The following is an 18,228-nucleotide window of genomic DNA, read 5'->3' as shown; positions in this document are numbered from 1 at the left end:
CTTTGATATCATTACTTGTCTTTCTTTATCCTTCCTTGTCAGTTAAGCGTGCCCGTTCTTGTTTATTTATATGGATTTTGTCTATAGTTAAAGGAGAAGATTTTAGATATCCATAGTTTTTATTTTATGTGTTTTATAAAATAAGGATATGCAAGGATGTTTGTATGGTTAGAACCTTAGAGGTAAAATTATAGGATTTTAAAGACTGGTAAGGATATAATGTAGTATGTAAAGAACACATAAATACGTCATTGGAATTGAAGATAGTCTAATTACCAGCCATCATATATAACATTTTACTGCATGAAGGCTAAATGTACATATAAATCGATTGGGTTAAATCGACAATATGTATGTTGAATTTGCGTGTATGTTCAAATTAATCTTATGCTTAATGTATCAAATGTTACTGTCTCAAAGTATCGAAATGTCCTGGTCCCCAATTATCCGTATCTTGGTTATTTTTCATTCCCAAATCATAACTGTGAAGACTTTAAAAAGAGTGAAATAACTCGTGTCAACTACCATAAGGAAACACGAGAAAAACTTAAATCACCGAGTAAAAATTGATATATTACTTTAATTAAAAAAAAATTCTTTTTTCCTAACTTAGAATAATTAAATAAGAAAGGTGTTTCGAATATATTAAATCACACAACATAATGTTCTAAAACATTATTGTGTCTTGTTCTTCCAAACCTTATCCAGTAGTAAAGATCGATGTTTCATTTTGTAATACAAGCATCATAGACGACATATTTGGTACGGCATTAATTAGCAGGCCAACAATCCCCCCACGATGAATAATAATTCGATTCATTCATACGATATTGTACTTTCTATGTACCATCCATCATCATATCTTTTCATATATTATATACATTCTTTTGAATGTTCAGTTGTTTTACCCGAAATAGGTATTCAGTCAACAAATTCAAAGAAATTGCAAATTTATCGCTCCAAATAATAATCAAACTTAAAATCTATAGTAGATGAAAATCAAGGAATTGAAGCCTTTGCATAATCCCTCATGTTTATCAATTGATCTGTGCTTCATTGAACCATATTTTCATATACCCTTAATCCAGACTAACGAAAACTAATTAAAAATACATAGTGATAATTAAAATTAATTATATATTCATACAACTAATTAAAGTATCTTTGGAAAATGCCAAGGAATTATACTTTATTAATCAGCTTCAATGGTTCCATTGTTGTCACGTTGCATTTGCAACTAATTATATAAAGACGATTTTGATTCACGTCATTAAATAACTAATTAATTAGTATGATAAACTTAATTATATACATGCATGTACACACATAATGTTCATATTTAATCCTAACTTTGATGTTACGGCAAGCCGGCCCGCTCTATTAAATCCTAAATTATAAAAAACGGATGATCTGGAAAAAGACAACCAAGTACAAAGATCGTACGTACGTGCCTTATTTCCCAAAATGAAATTGCAACGGGATATAAATATAGGCCCATAGGTTAGCCAAAAGTGAGAAGTTACCAAAAACTATATATATATATATATGGGGATAAAGTTGAGTAAGATTATGAGAAGAAGCTCGTCTCTAGTACCGAAAGGGTACGTTCCGATCTCGGTAGGCGTAAATGATGAGGCAAGAAAGCGTTTCGTAATCCACACTACCGCTCTTACGCATACAGACTTTTTGGAGTTATTGTGCCGGTCTGCTGAAGAGTATGGATATTCAAACGAGGGGGTGTTGAGGATACCTTATGAACCGGGAGTGTTCGAGGAATGGATGAAGAATAAATATGGCAAGGATAAGATGGGAAAGGTGAAACCAGTTTAATTAATTAGCTAGAGTACGTGTCCGTATATATTATGGTGTCGTCGATTAAGCTTTAGCTTAATTAGTTTTAAAAACTTTCGATCTTAGAAGATATATATATAGTTGTTGCGGATAGAAATTGTATATTGTTATTAATTGTTGTTGTAATACCTACCATATGCGCTATTTGAAAGTAAATAATTAAGAGCTAGCGTACGTATAATCTTTAAATGTGGCCGAGATGCTGCTTAAGTGCTTATGGATCATAGATAGATTCATACAAAAATTTAAATGAAAAATCTATAGGTATATCATTATTCAATTCATTAAGTTGGTGTCAAACCTAACTAATTAAGATTCTTTAAGCACTATTTAGATTTTAGTAGTAGTACTACTACTACTCTACTAGTGTAATACGGTGGTTTCGAACATGTCGTGGAAGAATTTTTTAATCCGGCGGTTGTGGTTTCGGCTTGATGATGATGATAATTCCTGTTAATCTGTTATTGATGTAGTTACCTTAGTATTTTTTATATCCTTTGTTTCTTATATATGAAAATAAAATAAACAAGATATAAGGGGTTGGCATTGGTTCAACCATGTATTCTTCCACCACTCACTTTTAACCAATCACATTATGTCACCTCACTTCACCACTCACTCACCATTCATCCAAATTTTGTTGGCATCCAACCACTCACTTCACCACTCACTACCTTTTTTATTTTATTTAAACAAATGCTAGTCAAACTAGTCAATCTAGCCGTTGCATTGCCTCGAATTCGTTGCTTGTGGAATATCAATCGGGTGGTCACACCATACAAACCATCACCATGATCCATTTTAAGTTGAAGGCGGCGGGGTTGAGTGGTGGCACCACATTCACCACGCCCTCAACTTCCATCCGTTGCCAACGCCCTAATATATACGCAATTAAAAAGATAATTATACTCTATTAATTCTCTTCATTCTTAAAAAGAGTGAAGAGGTTTTCTACTTTTCTTACATTAAGCACCATTCATCTATTATACATAATAAAATATATATCTATATATATATATATTTAAAACATCTGAAATTTAATATAAATACATAAAGAGTAACAATAACAATATATGAAGAGGGTGAAATATGTTGATGTTAGATACCTAAGTTTGGTATAAAACCCTACATATCTTGACATTATAATCCATTAAAAACATAGGCTCAATCATTTATTTATTATACAATAAATATTAAATATATATATATTCCATCATTCCCACTAAATGTATCCTACTTTGAATTTCAAAGTCTTCTTCTATAAACTTTGACCTTAAATATTTTGATTTGTATTATATAGTCTTCAATAAAAATTATATGAATTGATTGAGTTTTAATTGTATATTTTATTGTATAACTTTCATCAAATATTATATAACACAAATCATAATACTTAAGGTCAAAGTTTATAAGAGGGTTGACAACCCACCTCCCAATTCATTTTTCACCACTCACTTCTAACTAATCATCTTATGCCACCTCATCTCCACCACTCATCTAAATTTTGTTGGCATCCAACCACTCACTTCACCACTCACTATTATTTAAAAAAAGTAACTTAAAAACAAAACAAAAGGTCAAATCACATGTTAATGATGGGAAGAAAATGGATGGTCGACCGCGTGGTCACACCACGCATTTCATGACACTACTCACTTTTCGTATGTTAGCGGCGGTGTTAAGTGGTGGTGCCACATCCATAATGCGTCCATCTTCCATCCGATGCCAACCCCCTAAAGAAAGACTTTAAAAATCAAAATATGACACATTTAGTGGAATGGATGATAGTATATTTGAGATTATATACTAAAACTTAAGTATTTAATAGCCATATATTCAATTTTCACATTTGTGAATTTTGAAGATTCATACTTAATATATATTGTTTTATACGAAAACAAAATATTTCTATTGTTACTTGTATAATTTGGTGCACTTCATAGTAATTTTGTTGGATGTTTGTACTTTGACTCTTTTAACACCTTGCTATATTTTAACAAATTCCAGATAGTGATACGTAGACAAATCATAACTCATCTCAAGTATTTTTAAAATGTTCAATAAACCTATAAGTAAGTTGTAGTAGAATATCAAAACGGGATGAGATCTTGCAAAATCCTCAATTTATTAGTTGAAAATTAAAGCGAGATAAATGTAACAAAATGCGAGTAGTAGTACATACATGGTGTGTCCACATAATGGGTGAATGACTTAAAAGGAAAAATGTATGAAGAAAACCAATAAGTAACCCGTAATTAAAAAAAAACTCAAACAAGATGCAATATGGCAAAAACCAAATAGTTCAACGGGGTGTGACATGGGCGAATCGTAACCCGCTGCCGGTTATTATTCACATTCTTTTTGTTTAAATATAATATAATGTAGTATATTATATAATGTAGTATATATAATATAATAAGATGAAAATGAAAATCCATTGCTCTTTAAGAATTATGTATATGTAAATATTTTTATCATAAGTGATGTGTGTGTTTAGTATTACACTAACATGTTAAATAAGAGCATTTTTAAAGGTTAAGTGAATAGACTAGGAAGACAAAAAGGGTAAGTGAGGTTTAAGAAGAAGATGGTAAAAAGTAGATGATACGTTTATTTTTAAACTAGGTGAATATTATCATCTACATTATTTCTGATTTTTTTAAAAGAGTTTCTATTGTTTTATTTTATTTTGATTGGGTCTTTAGCTGTATTATATTATTTGAGTAACGTGGAGTTTAAAATGATAGATAGACAAATAATTAAAAAAGATACGAAAAAATGAAAAGGGTGAAAAAACAAAGAAAAGATAAAATAAAAAAATACGAGTATGAGAGAAAAAAGGAGTAGGAATTAATGGTGTAATAAAAATGATAAGGGGACGCCAAGATCCCGGATGTTTCTAGACGTTTTCAGAATCACAAAAAACAAACCAGAAGTTTCCGCAGCTCCAAATAAAAGCAACCTCCTCCCCTCCTCATTACCTCACCATCGATCGATCAATTAATTAAAACTAACAAAATACAATTAATTTGCCCAGCAACCATATAAACTGTTAATTATATATTTCATCGCATCAAAAAACCACAAGCGAACAATGAGCGGCGGAGTATCGATTTCAGGGGAGGTGGATTTGGGTGGGTTAGTGAGCCACCTGCTGGACGACGTCGTTCCTGCAGCTGATGCTGTTGGGAAAATAATGTTTCCTAATCGTTCTACTTCTACTAGTCATCCTGATCATCATCATCACTCTTCGGTCGCCAACAACAAAATTATTCCTGTCGACATTTTGGACACTCCTAACCAACTCATTGTCTACTTGGATCTCCCTGGTGTTTCCAAATCCGACATTCAGGTAACCTATTTACCTGACACTTTCTTTTTTTTATATATAAACTGTATATCATTATTTATTCTTTGTATCTAGTGACAAATAATTAATGAAGTATATTTTCGGTATTTGTGTATGTAGGTGACTGTGGAAGAAGAGAACATATTGGTGGTGAAAAGTAATGGCAAGAGGAAGCGGGATGACGACGAAATTAATGGTGAACAAGGATGCAAGTATTTGAGGCTCGAAAGGAGGTTACCTCAGAACCTCGTGAGGAAATTCCGGCTACCGGAGAATTGTGATGTCTCCAAGATCACTGCAAAGTGCGAAAACGGGGTGTTGACTCTGGCGGTGGAGAAGCTTCCTCCCCCACCTAAATCCAAGACTGTTCAAGTCTCTATTTCTTAATTACCGTACAAATGTATTTTGTTTCAACTACTAGTATTATTGTTGGGATTTGCATACATGTTTTTGTGTTAGTAAGGGCTATGTTTTTCTTGTATGGCAAATGGTTGTTTAAGTATAAAAATGGTCGGTCATTTTTGAGTAAACGGTGATTTCAACTGTTGATAATGCGTTGGATTGCTCTCGTCTTTTATTCAAGACACAAAGATATCTGTATACAAAGTAAAGAGTACCTGCACTGCTGCAGAAGAAATTCAGAATTAGAATGAAAAGTTTTTGAAAAGCCAATGGAGATCAAAGGATTATACAATGGTCTTAACTGGTACAAGTGACAAGGTAGTATTTTAACTTCATTCGTTACAGGGATCTAAAAGATTCTACATTGCAAAACTAGAAATAAGTATTGCCAAATCAGGAAAATGAGAAACAATCTATATAACTTATAAGATGTTTAGTCAAAAATTTGTTCATGGAATTGGAAGATTGTCCTAAAACATGAAACTCGTGTCTGCCCCCTGCTGCTGTCAAGTCTCTAACAAAATTGCAATTGCGACAGCCTTGCCATAATATGAGAGGAAGAAGATGCGAATTCTATTGGATTTGGACATCCATCGTCAAGTGCCACTAGCGATACTCTAACACTAGTGGGCAATTTAACTCTCTTGATAAACAAAACACGGAATACCAAAAGCTTACTCTGTAGACACTTTCTTGCTTTTGGGTTTCGACCTTCTAGTCTTCTTATTAGATTTTTTTCGTTTTTTCTTTGGAGCCTTGACATTTTCATCATCGCTTTCATTGTCATTGCCATTGTCATCCTCATCCATCAGATGTTCATATTCCTCAAGACTTGCAAAAGGCGAGGCACCAGTTTTCCCTCGGGTCTTCCTTTTCCTTGGCTGCATCTCGAATACATCCTCCTCGTCATCACTTCCATCTTCTGCATCTCCAATGTTGATGTCAACATCACTGTCATCATCAACCACCATCTCGTCATCCTCTTCAACGTCTATTGGAAACTCTAGTCCATCACTAGCATTTCCTTCCAACTCATCATCATCCTCATCAGCGATTTGGTCCAAGTCATTGTAGTCATACTCACCATCAGAATCTAGAGCAGGGTTTGAAGAATCCAATATGGCATCAATCTCTTCATTGTCACTTTCGTCATCTTCATCCCCTTCTCCTATCAAGTCATTGGCTGCCTCTTCCTCAGTTCCCTTCTTCTTTTTCTTCTTTGGTTTCTTTGAGGAATTCATCTTGTTCATGTAAAACCTATGGAACATAACATCTTCTGGTGCTACATCTGTTTCATCTAACTGAAGAATATCTGCCCCAATCAACGGATTGCTCATATCAAGCTGCAGAAAGAGAGCCAGTTAGATTGCAACAAAAAGGTAAAGCAGCTAAACATCCCAAAAATATACTTCAAAAACCCCTTATTGAACAGACCTGTCTAGCAGGTTCTATCTGGGAACCACCATGCCAATTTCTTCCTTTAGGCTTTTTCTCCATAAACTTGTCCAAGAAAGCACCAAGCGAAAGATCTTTTATTGGGTTGCCATTGTAAACAATGTGGGCCCCAGAGAGAAGTGTTTTGGCCATGGTGGAAACAGAAGGATGTACATGAGATGCAAGTACAGTCAACTCCCACCACCCCACACAATCTGCATTGCTGTCATGCATCAACCATGAAAACATCAAGAACATTATATTATATCTCAGTAACTATCAATGCCATCTAACCAAAGATGCACAAACAAGCCTCGTCCAGTCCTTCGGTAAAATAGGCTGCAACATGCGGTCATGAACATGCTGCCCAAGGAAATAGAATAACCTTGTTTCACCGTGTAATATTTAAGTAGTTTTTATTTACTTTCGTATACCATTCAAACCTTTTATTATTTGAAAATTTAAACTATTATTACATATCATAGAATTGATTTTAGTTATAATTTATAAATGTTACCAATCCATCAATTGATGGAGTGGTACCCTTACCAATGTAGCTTGGGCCCACATGTGAAGTTGAGACATTTTATCCTTTATCAAACTAACTAATCAGACATTTTTTATTCAGAATATATTTATATTTCTTAAATCTAAATTGTTGAAGATTCTAATTCTAGCATTCTGCATTCCATATACCTCGCTTTAATGTGTAAGATTTTTGTAATGGGACTGACAGACTGGGAGGCTCATATTAGTGCTATTTTCTATCCTTTAGGATAGATCTTTTTTAAGAACATGCATAGGACTGATTTGTGTGCATCTTAATGCTTTAAGTAAACAAAAATACCAATAGATAGGTTCTCTATGTCGGGGGTCGTATCCTCCAGGCAACGAAGATTTTGCATTTGGTACTCGTGGTTGGCTTGCAGTTTGACCAGATGACCTTTGGGACTCCTGAAGATCAGTTGAGCCATCAAAATCAAGCATGTCATCATCTTCTTTGTCTGAAAACTCATCATCAGAGCTTGGAGCTGGAGACGCGGCCCCATCCTCTGAGTTATCATCGTCGTCATCATCATTATTATCAGCACCATCAGTATCTGTCTTATCTGCTGCCTTGCTTGCTTGCATATCTGGATCTTCAACAATGTCTTCAAAATGTTCAAGTTCATCATCAGCCTGCTCACTTTGAAGTACCATGTTCCTGCACATCAAAAAATGGATTGATATGTTATATCAGCATCGTTAGCCGAAATAATAAGCTCACAAAGTAACAATAATAAAGGTCCTCACCATAGATGTGGTCTTGATTTAAGAACTTCAGAAAGAAGAAAGAGGCTTGCACAAGCATACTGAGGTGGCTGTTGTAAGGAGACCTGTAGAAGTTGAGCAGTTAATACTTGCATGCTATAATCTAATAAATGTGAATTTAACGTGTAACTATATGTAAACATGAAGTGCAGATATATAGGTCAAATATCAACTGGAGCAAAGGATTCAGATACAACTTGGTACCTACCTGCAACAAACGTTTTGCAAATGCGGACACCCTCTTCAAATTAAGATCGTCCTTCATAGCTCGTAAAAGAAGACCGATGAACATTTCTTCCTATATTTGTACCAAAAAGATTTGAGTTGGAACAAGTACAAACATGAATAAATAAAGGGCGAAAAAGTTAAGGTTTACAATCAGTCAGACAAGTTCACTTGCCTTAGAAGTGTTCATGGCAGAAGGAAGTAAGAGCTTGGAGTATAAAGCACGATAAAACCGATCACTGACGATCTGATTTTTTGCCGAGATTTTATTGAGAAGCATCAACGCCTGAACTCCAACATTAAAGTTCTTTGAGTGAACCTGAATACAAGTAGATAAAAGAGCATATAACAAACAAGTTAACACTTGGAAGGATGGAAAAATGATATAAATTACCACCAACTAAAGAAGAAAGAATCCATAATTTCTTGTGATCAGGTAATTAATCCATGAGCTTACCAGCTGAAAGAGCATTGGGGTCTGAGCTTCAACTACATCATCTGCTTTGTTGCTAGAGACAAAAGGAAAAGCCCTGTTGACACCCTGTTAGATAAATAGGAATAAAGGATAAGAAGCCACAAAAAGCATGAGGAAAACTGACACATAAATCACAACAAAATAATTAAGTAAACCCAAAAAATTATAAACCGAAGGTACATAAGCAGATCTACTAACATTTAAAAGAACTGTGAGTAGTCGGGAATCCATTTCTACATGAGAATCTGCGTCCGTTTTAGTCTCCTTGTCTATGGTAGAGCTAATTGGTTTTTTAAAATCTTCTTTGCTCTTTTTCTGCTTTTTACTTCCACCAGCCTCAGAGATAAGCACCTGATATAATATACTTTAAGATGTAAAAACTAGAGATAATCAAAACTATAATAGTTTCTTGGGAAGTAGACGTCTCATACGTTACCTTGAATAAAGCAAAGTATATATCTACTAATCTTTTAGCTACTTTTGACCCGTCTTCATTGTTTGTTAGCTTAATCTGGCTTAAAAAGGTAACCTGCGTTTAAGAGGTTGCATCAGCTACTGACTTACTAATCAAAAGAATTACCAAAGTTCTTGAAACATACAGCATGGTTCTTGGCTCGCAACACCAGATGAGGTCGAAAAAGAAAATTATCCACTTCATCAATCACAACTGCCTGTGAAGTTGCAGAAGTGAGGATATTTCAGTAAGATCAAATATACTAAACTTCAATGAATATATTGAAGAACAATTAACACTTGTATATTCAAGTGTTTATATTGCTCGAGTATAGTATACCTTCATATTTGGATGGTCTGACAAAAGCTTTGACAACAGATAATGAGCATTAGATGCAGCTTTATTTTCAGGATCCCCTAGCTGCACGCAACAAACTGAGTTAAACTAATTTCTAAAGTGCCAAAAGTTGAAGTAACTACAGTGAAAACCGACATGAAGTGTAGATAACCAAAATTGAGAGAATGATATAAGTGTCAATATACAAACCTTATTTACAAGGGCAGAGAGCAAACGGCGCTCTTGTTCTGACTTGCTCTTCAGCAAGACATAAATAGTCTGAAATCATTGTACACAAACAAATAAGTATAATAGTATGGGTGCATAGTTTAAACTTTAGAAAGGTAAAAAAAAAAAAGAATCCAAATGATTTTAAAAAATGTTGGCTTCTTGAGTTTTTAACTTTTTATAAGGATGGAAAGGAAATGAATTGGATATTACTTAAAAGGACACTTTAGTTGTTTTTGTTTAAAAAAACATTCCATATTTATTTGGGATGATTTGAAAGGATTATTATATCTCTTTCTTTTCCCATCCTATCATTTCGTTGTTTTTTTTTTAGAATATAACTCAAGGATATGCAGAATAAATGGAACGTTATAGGTTTAAATATCAATCACTATAGCATAAAGATATATATACCTTCAATGCTTTATCCTTAAGTGTAGCTAGTACATCTCTAGAAGCTTCTTCAAGTGCAGATATATATTTCTCATATCTACATCCAAACATAAACAAATCATTTGATCAAACAGATGTATGATTGGCATCGATTTCACCATTTAACTGATTTTCTATGGGTTGCAACAAAGATCATTCATCAAGAAATGTAACTTATTCAACCACTTCAATAAAAGGTTTGGTAAAGGCATGTACCTCTGTTTTAAGCATTCCTCCCAATGCCAGAATAGTAAAAGAGAGTTGCCATCTTTTGACTCTGGAAGATGGTTTAATGGCTGCTGAAAAAGTGTCTTCAACTTACGGTCAGGTAATAAACTGGTAGCAGCAAAAGAACGCATGTCAGTCGGTGAAAACTTAAAGGAGAAAAGATCCACAAATACAAGCTTAACTAACAATCTGAAACATATAAGTTTACTAACCTTGATATGAACATTTCTTTAAGTGCTTCAAAACCAGTAAAGGCATAACGCTTTCCAACTTTTGACGTGACCATCCCTACAATTCACAATCAACAATACTAAATCCCATCACTAAACACTTCCATTTTCCAAGAACCATAAACTAAAACGACGACACACAAACATGAGTCTTATAAACAGATAAAATATACCTATAAGTTGATCAATTGACCTGATATTCGCAATCGGGTTATCCCCAACCAAAACCGAAAACGCAGAAACCTTATCAGCACCAGTCCCAGACCTCTGTGTAGCCAAAACCATCTTAATATCACCACTCTGTCCCCTAACTTTCTCATACTCAATCACATACTGTGCCAACAACCTCTCAGCAACCTCCTTTTTCTTCTGCACCAAACTCTTCCACTCTTCCACATCCTTAATCTCGACCTTCTTTCGTCCCGCACCCGTTCCAATCAAGTTCGCCTCTAGCTCCGCCGCATCTTCGTACCAAACACCTAATGTACTAGCCTTCATCAATGGCAGTTTTGGCAAGTTCTTGAATCTATCAAACACTTTGTTACTTGCAGCTGCCAACTGTGGGAACACATTATCCTATTTTGCAGCAAAAACTTGATGAATTAAAAAACAGCTATATTATCAAATGTATTTTGTGCCTATATATATGTGTGTGCATACAGAATCAAATTTGGGCAAGAAGGGTTTTCAGCAAAAAGGATGAGAAGGCATAAATTTATAAGCTTTAAAATCCTGATTCTATATATACATATGCATACACACATTATACATTATTATAGTGTACATACATAATATATATATATATATATATATATAAGAGTTGAGAAAAAGGGGGTGTGAAAGAGGAACCAACCCTGGGTTTAGGAGTTGGGCGTAAAGGAGGTTGCTTTCCTTTAGTATCGTTGTTCAATTTGTTGTTTGTTTTGGTGGGAGTGATGACGTCATTCTTAGGGTTTTTATGGGATTTGGGTTTACGGAAATCAGTGTCGTTGAAGCCGGAAGATGGGAGGGATGAAGAGAGACCAAGTGAAGATGCGAAATTGGCGACTTCCGATTGGAGGTCGGCCTCGGTGGTGGGTTTAGCTGGTGATAATGATTGGGTCTTTTTCTTTTGCTTTGAATTTTTCGACATGTTTTTTTTTTTTGTTTTGCAGGTGAATTTGGGGAGGAAGAAGAGAAGAAAGAGTGGCAGCAGAAACCCTTGGTTAGGTTTTTCTGTTTAGGGTTTTAGGATTTTGGTTTCACTTGCCGGGGGGCGCCCGGTAACCGGGTTGCTTCAAATAATTTTTATTATTTTTAATTTTTTAACTTAAACTTAAACGTTTGACAAAATGTCTTCGTGATCGTTTTGAATACTTATGGGGTCATCTCAATAGCTTTACTTGGTTTTTTTTTGTTGGATTATGTTCAACAATCTAAGGTTGTAATTTTAGTTGTATCTAGTATAGTGATTTGTTACAATCATGAAGAAATGACAAACTCTAACTATAGAAACGTAACGGTCTAAATTTTATTTGAATAGCAAGAATAAATGATTAAGTCTTGACATAAAGAGCTATTTTTTAAACAGGGCGAGTCCAAACCTTTAAATTGTTATAGAATGTTGGGTGACAGATCGGTACTCCATGGTATAAACCAACAAATATGTTATATTGTTATGTTATATTATATTCAACTGAGTAATGTTTAACTATTTTATTGATAAGACTTAACGAAGCAAGGCGTGTAATTGCACTTTTAACGCACAAGAACGCTCCGGAACGCCTCGTACATTGCCCCGATGGGGCATTCTAAAGAGAGAAAGGGTTAAGGCGTGAGAAATGGGACGGAGCAAAGTTGGCGTGAAAGACTTGGCCCACAAAATGGGAGTGTACAAACTTGGCCTTATTTGTGTCTATTGGTGATGAGTTGTCATATCCTTATTTGTGGTCTCGAAAGTTACAAGCACCTTCACGTGACATTTTTTGTGGTTGACAAAAGTTGAGCACGTTGGAGATTGAAAAGAAAAAAAAAGGGAGGGGCTTCTATTTTTGAAGATCTTGCTCCAAGTAAATAAGTGGGAAAGCCCAATAATGACTAAGATGCCACATGGCATGAAATGCTCCTATGAGGGGCTTTAAGGGAAAGCCTTGCTCCTCATAACTTAAGAATTGAGCTTTGTTTCTACTATAATAGACGGAAATTTCTACCAAGTTGGATAAACTCACACTAAAAAGATTCCAAATTTAGATTTCTTTTTAAAGAACATGATGACTAATCACATGACATAACAAAAGAAGAAAAAAAACACTAAAAAGGAGCAAAAAGACACATAAATGTCTTATATGTTAGTGGGAAGAGTAACAACTCAATTGCAAAACAAATAAAGCAAAAAAATTACATTCATCACTACCGTCACCGTCGCCGTCGCCACACCGTTGTCGCTACCATCATCATCGTCACATCGCGTCGACATCCATCTAGTCTTAAAAAATATGTATGTTTGATGGTATTCTCAATTTTTTAAACTGGTTTTGGTAGACTCAAAGTTCCAACGAGTGGTTTTCTAAAGGAAAAGAGAGTGTTATCTTGCTAAAGACACATCATATGAGATGTTTCAAGATTCCACGTTTCATTTTTATTTTCATTAGGTTTTTTAAGATAAATGTTGTATTTACATATTGTAACATTTACCTTATTATTTCAAACTACTTATAAATAATAAATGCAGATTCATTATATATATAACAAAGCATATTTGTTGGTAATGAGAGACAAAAACTGTAGCAGTTACTGTATTTAGAGGTTCATTACAAGCAGATACAACCTCTTAACCATCAAACACTAGTCATTACTATCTTAAATCTAAAGAATTTTGAACATAATTGACACTCAACAAAAACTCGACTCGGTTGTATTTTTCACCAACAATAATGCTCAAAATCTAGAACAAGTCATGCATACAACATTTGACACCATATGTAAACAAAAGGGATCCAAAGTGAGAACTAGACCATGAGGGCCTTTTAGTAAAAGCAACAGTACTAGTATCCCTAGGGTTTTCATCCTTAAAATCCCTCTCTATATATTTTTCATACAAACCCTACACCGCCCACCCTCTTTATTTTCACTCTCTTTCGCCGCTGCAAATCTCATCAGAAAAATCACACCCAAACAAAATGGCGGCATCCAAACCGTTGACAGCCAAAGAGGCCGATATTCAAATGATGTTGTCTGCCGAAGTCCATCTTGGTACCAAAAACTGTGATTTCCAGATGGACCGTTATGTCTTCAAACGCCGTAACGATGGTATCTTTCTCTGTTTATCTTTCTTCTTATTTATTTCTTTTTTGATTTTCATTTTTTTGTTGATAGTTTTTGTGTTTATATATATGTATGTATGTATGTATATCTTATTTTGTGTTTGCCAATGATCCTTAAAATGAATATTAAAAACATGATACAGACATAGAAATACACACTGAATTGAGATATATGTGTTTAGTTAGTACATATATTAACAGATACATGTGTTGTGTATGTAATATATTACAGGCTAGGTTGTCTGTTTGTATGATTAGATTGAGGTTGTCACTTTGCATTGAAAGATCTAGTTAGTACATTGGAAAATGAAGAATTCTTGCTGTTTCTTTGATTTCAAATGATTATAGTAGTGATGTAAATATTGTTACAAGAGATGGTTTTATCTGTTCAGTAATTTCAGTGTTTTTAAAAATATTTTTAGGAATTTATTGTTACAAGAGATGGTTTTATCTGTTCAATACTTGTAGAATCTTTTTAAAAAAAATTAGGACTCTAAAGAAAAATGTAGTACATTGGAAAATGAAGAAATGCAGCTTTTTGTCTGTTTAGTATTTCTATCTTGACAAAAGTTGACTTTAAAGGAATGTAATTTTTTTTGTAGACAAAAAGTTGTTTGTTTTTGGGTGTTGTCTAGCTTAGTTTATAATAGTTCCGTGTGTTATTGTTACAAGAGATTGTTTTATCTGTTCAGTAATTTTAGGATTTTTTGTATAAAAAAACTAGGAATTTATATAATCAATCTTGGAAAGACCTGGGAGAAGTTGCAAATGGCTGCTAGGGTGATTGTTGCTATTGAGAACCCACAAGACATCATTGTTCAGTCTGCCAGGCCTTATGGTCAGAGGGCTGTCTTGAAGTTTGCTCAGTATACTGGCTGTAATGCCATCGCTGGACGTCACACTCCTGGTACTTTCACTAATCAGCTCCAGACATCCTTCAGTGAGCCTAGACTTCTTATTTTGACTGACCCACGAACTGATCACCAGGTTGGTGTTTTCCTCAATCAAGTTCACCATCATATTCATTTTTTAAACTTGTTTGTGTCTTTTGATTCAATGATCAAAGCTTTATGGATGGTACTTATTTGTGTATGCACATTTGTATATTTAATATATAAATGCATTTTCGTCTTTTGATTAAATGGCATGTGTTTGATGCATTGCAGCCCATCAAGGAGGCTGCACTTGGAAACATTCCAACCATTGCTTTTTGCGACACTGATTCCCCAATGAGATATGTTGATATCGGTATCCCTGCCAACAACAAGGGGAAGCACAGCATTGGTTGTTTGTTTTGGCTTCTCGCAAGGATGGTTTTGCAGATGCGAGGTGTTATCAACCAAGGGCACAAGTGGGATGTTATGGTAGGTAACTAGGTATTAAAGGATCCGACACACAAACTAACTGTGTTAGTTCAACGGAGTTTGGATCATAATCCGACTTTCTTTTGCAGGTTGATCTGTTCTTCTACAGGGAACCAGAAGAGACCAAGGAACCAGAAGATGAAGCTGTTGCTGACTACAAGGATTACAATGCTGGTGCCATTGGAATGGATGATCAATGGTCGTCCCAGATCACTGATGCTCAATGGGCTGGTGAGGTTGCTCCACCAATTGTTGGTGCCCCTGTGGTGGGTAGTTGGACTGGTGCTGATGGTAAGGAATCAATTTGTAAATGTTTTAGTATTGTCACAATTATCTGTTGTCCAAATGATATCTGAAGCCGAGTATTTGAATACTTTTTTGCTCTTTGTTTAATAGCTCCAGTGGACGATGTTGCTGCCGATGGATGGGAACCTGTGGCAGCACCCGTACCAACAGCCGAAGGTGTCGGTGCAACTGGTTGGGACCAAGTTTAATCTGTCAAGACACCAATGTTTATTTTCCGTGTTTTATCTAAGATCGAGTAGAATCTTCTTAATATCGAGGATAATTTTGTATTGTCTACAAGTAGATGTTTTTGGTAGCAGGAATTATTCCTGTAGTTTCCTTTTTTTTTTTAAATATTGAGGTGGATATTGTTTAAGCTTTTTTAATTTGCTGAACAGGCAAACCTTGCCCTTTTTACTATTTATTCTTGTTCTAAATCGTTTGAATGATCATTCAGTAGTGATATGATACGAATAGCTGTTTATTAAACCCAACGCTTTTAGTTCCACTTGCAGCTGTTGTTAATGGTGTGTTTCATGATAAGATATATCTGTAGCTGAGAGCGGACAAGGTATCGAATCGAAATATCAAATTGATGTTGGATATGTTCGTTTCAGGTTTTCAACCAGCAATCTATTTACCTTAACTATTTCCCTCATAATGCATCATTGCCCCAAGTTCAGGGACATGTTTTTATGATTTTATCCTCTTTATGTGTGTGGTATTGTTTTATGAATGAGCCACACCTTTCAAAAAAAAAAAAGGTTTTATTTCCCCTGAAAAATGTTTTCCTTTTATCACTTGCATGTTCATAAAAAGTTAATGCTTAGCAGCAACATCCTCCAAATTAACCAATAAAAAAGAACATACAAATTCATTCTTAGGATTTCATCAAACACTTAAAATGCTGGTATGAGCAGCAGATGAGCTATAATCTGATTCTTATTGATTTGAAGACCTATTTTCAATCTGCTTGTCTTTTGTAAATGTTTAACTGTTTCAGTTAATATAAAGTAAACTTTTTAACAAAAAATGTATATATTTTTTAATTTATAAATTCAAACAAAAATGTATGTTTTTTTTTTTATCACATATCCCAAACAACATATTAGTGAGTTTCACACACCTCATATATCATTCTTTTTTTTGCTTTTTCTTGTAAATAATAATAATAATAAATTAATAATAACCAATCAAATCCCAATTCCCAATATTCCCAATATCGTATTCAACGAGATATGTCACACGGATGTTGCCCCCAAAAACATTTCGTTCATCGTATGCGATATCATGTAAAACTTGATATCGACCTCTTTTAACATTTCTTATATTTTTTTTATCACATATCCCAAACAATATATTAGTGACTTTCACACCTCCCATATATCATTCTCTTTTTTCTTTTTCTTGTAAATAATAATAATAATAAATTAATAATAACCAATCAAATCCCAATTCCCAATATTCCCAATATCGTATTCAATATCCCCAAAACCGCTGAAATATTCCCTGAAAAACAAACAAATATCTAACGTGTAGCCTAAAGGTGTCAACAATGTCCACGACCTTTTGAACTTCATTATTAACATTAAAACATTTCAATGTGATTTTTTCTTTCTGGGTCAAAATATAGTTCATTTTTTCTTTCTTTTTTTTAGAATAGGCATAATGTGAGTATGTGACAACCCTAAAGTTTCAAGTTAGCGTTCGTTTATAAGTAAAAGTGTCTTTTCATAACTCATAAGTTTGTGCATGATAGGCAAATTTCATGACCATTGTATCATTTTGTACTTCCAAGTTAATATTCTTTAGGCACCTTGCGCAAGAGTAAAGTTCATTCGGTGTCAATCAAGATCTTATAAGCTTGATATGCTTAATTTGCTTTAAATTGTTACTGGTATCCAAACTTTTATATTCATTCTTGTAACCCAAAAATGCACAACCAATAACATGGCTTCAACAAAAGATTTTTTCACTTTCATATGATACATATAAAACCTTAAAATCTCTCCCCGACTTTAAACCATTTTGTTACGGCTATCAAATTAGTCGCATTCATTGTTTTTCTTTCAAATTATTTTCAAATTCAACAAATTAGAAACCTGGTGATTGACAAGTATGGAGCATTCCATTCACACATCGCATGTACCAAGTTTATTTGTACACCTCTATAGTTCTTTTATCATACACTACAATAATGTTTCTACAAAAATATATCAATGTAGATCACACAAAAGTATAAAGTTGTGCAAGGTAATGTGGTTAAGAGTATAAACCTATCAATGTTTTAGTAAGAGTGTAGCAAAATCACACTACCATGAA

The 18,228-nt window shown here is 34.3% G+C and overlaps 3 protein-coding genes across 3 annotated transcripts; 2 read left to right on the top strand and 1 right to left on the bottom strand.

Annotated features, from left to right (window-relative positions):
• Positions 1-4,774: 4,774 nt before the first annotated feature.
• On the top strand, positions 4,775-5,730 carry LOC122598271 (17.4 kDa class III heat shock protein). The gene is made up of 2 exons (XM_043770869.1): positions 4,775-5,203; positions 5,321-5,730. Exons 1-2 carry the CDS (start codon positions 4,946-4,948, stop codon positions 5,585-5,587), a joined length of 525 nt encoding a protein of 174 aa, XP_043626804.1. The 5' UTR covers positions 4,775-4,945; the 3' UTR covers positions 5,588-5,730.
• Positions 5,731-5,844: 114 nt separating this feature from the next.
• On the bottom strand, positions 5,845-12,220 carry LOC122596667 (CCAAT/enhancer-binding protein zeta). Its single transcript, XM_043769286.1, has 17 exons — positions 11,809-12,220; positions 11,129-11,531; positions 10,938-11,013; positions 10,714-10,833; positions 10,480-10,555; positions 10,048-10,116; positions 9,841-9,921; positions 9,647-9,718; positions 9,484-9,576; positions 9,246-9,398; positions 9,030-9,113; positions 8,748-8,891; positions 8,556-8,645; positions 8,330-8,412; positions 7,884-8,240; positions 7,037-7,259; positions 5,845-6,945 (listed from the first exon to the last, which is right to left on the bottom strand). Exons 1-17 carry the CDS (start codon positions 12,085-12,087, stop codon positions 6,277-6,279), a joined length of 3,072 nt encoding a protein of 1,023 aa, XP_043625221.1. The 5' UTR covers positions 12,088-12,220; the 3' UTR covers positions 5,845-6,276.
• Positions 12,221-14,026: 1,806 nt separating this feature from the next.
• LOC122596743 (40S ribosomal protein Sa-2-like) lies at positions 14,027-16,395 on the top strand. The gene is made up of 5 exons (XM_043769371.1): positions 14,027-14,243; positions 14,982-15,244; positions 15,424-15,621; positions 15,711-15,912; positions 16,018-16,395. Exons 1-5 carry the CDS (start codon positions 14,114-14,116, stop codon positions 16,113-16,115), a joined length of 891 nt encoding a protein of 296 aa, XP_043625306.1. The 5' UTR covers positions 14,027-14,113; the 3' UTR covers positions 16,116-16,395.
• The last annotated feature ends 1,833 nt before the right edge of the window (positions 16,396-18,228 follow it).

Source organism: Erigeron canadensis, chromosome 4 (genome assembly GCF_010389155.1).
Source record: "Erigeron canadensis isolate Cc75 chromosome 4, C_canadensis_v1, whole genome shotgun sequence".
Classification (NCBI taxonomy): Eukaryota; Viridiplantae; Streptophyta; class Magnoliopsida; order Asterales; family Asteraceae; genus Erigeron; species Erigeron canadensis.
This window is presented reverse-complemented; position numbering and strand designations above follow the sequence as displayed.

Excerpts from the sequence above, each read along its gene's own strand:
- LOC122598271 (XM_043770869.1), top strand. The coding sequence starts at position 4,946 with ATGAGCGGCGGAGTATCGATTTCAGGGGAGGTGGATTTGGGTGGGTTA. Across the intron at positions 5,204-5,320 it reads TTTCCAAATCCGACATTCAG|GTGACTGTGGAAGAAGAGAA; the intron begins GTAACCTATTTA and ends TTGTGTATGTAG.
- LOC122596667 (XM_043769286.1), bottom strand. The coding sequence starts at position 12,087 with ATGTCGAAAAATTCAAAGCAAAAGAAAAAGACCCAATCATTATCACCA. Across the intron at positions 11,014-11,128 it reads GTCAATTGATCAACTTATAG|GGATGGTCACGTCAAAAGTT; the intron begins GTATATTTTATC and ends TGTGAATTGTAG. Across the intron at positions 8,413-8,555 it reads TTGCAAAACGTTTGTTGCAG|GTCTCCTTACAACAGCCACC; the intron begins GTAGGTACCAAG and ends CAACTTCTACAG.
- LOC122596743 (XM_043769371.1), top strand. The coding sequence starts at position 14,114 with ATGGCGGCATCCAAACCGTTGACAGCCAAAGAGGCCGATATTCAAATG. Across the intron at positions 14,244-14,981 it reads CTTCAAACGCCGTAACGATG|GAATTTATATAATCAATCTT; the intron begins GTATCTTTCTCT and ends TAAAAAAACTAG. Across the intron at positions 15,622-15,710 it reads GGCACAAGTGGGATGTTATG|GTTGATCTGTTCTTCTACAG; the intron begins GTAGGTAACTAG and ends TTTCTTTTGCAG.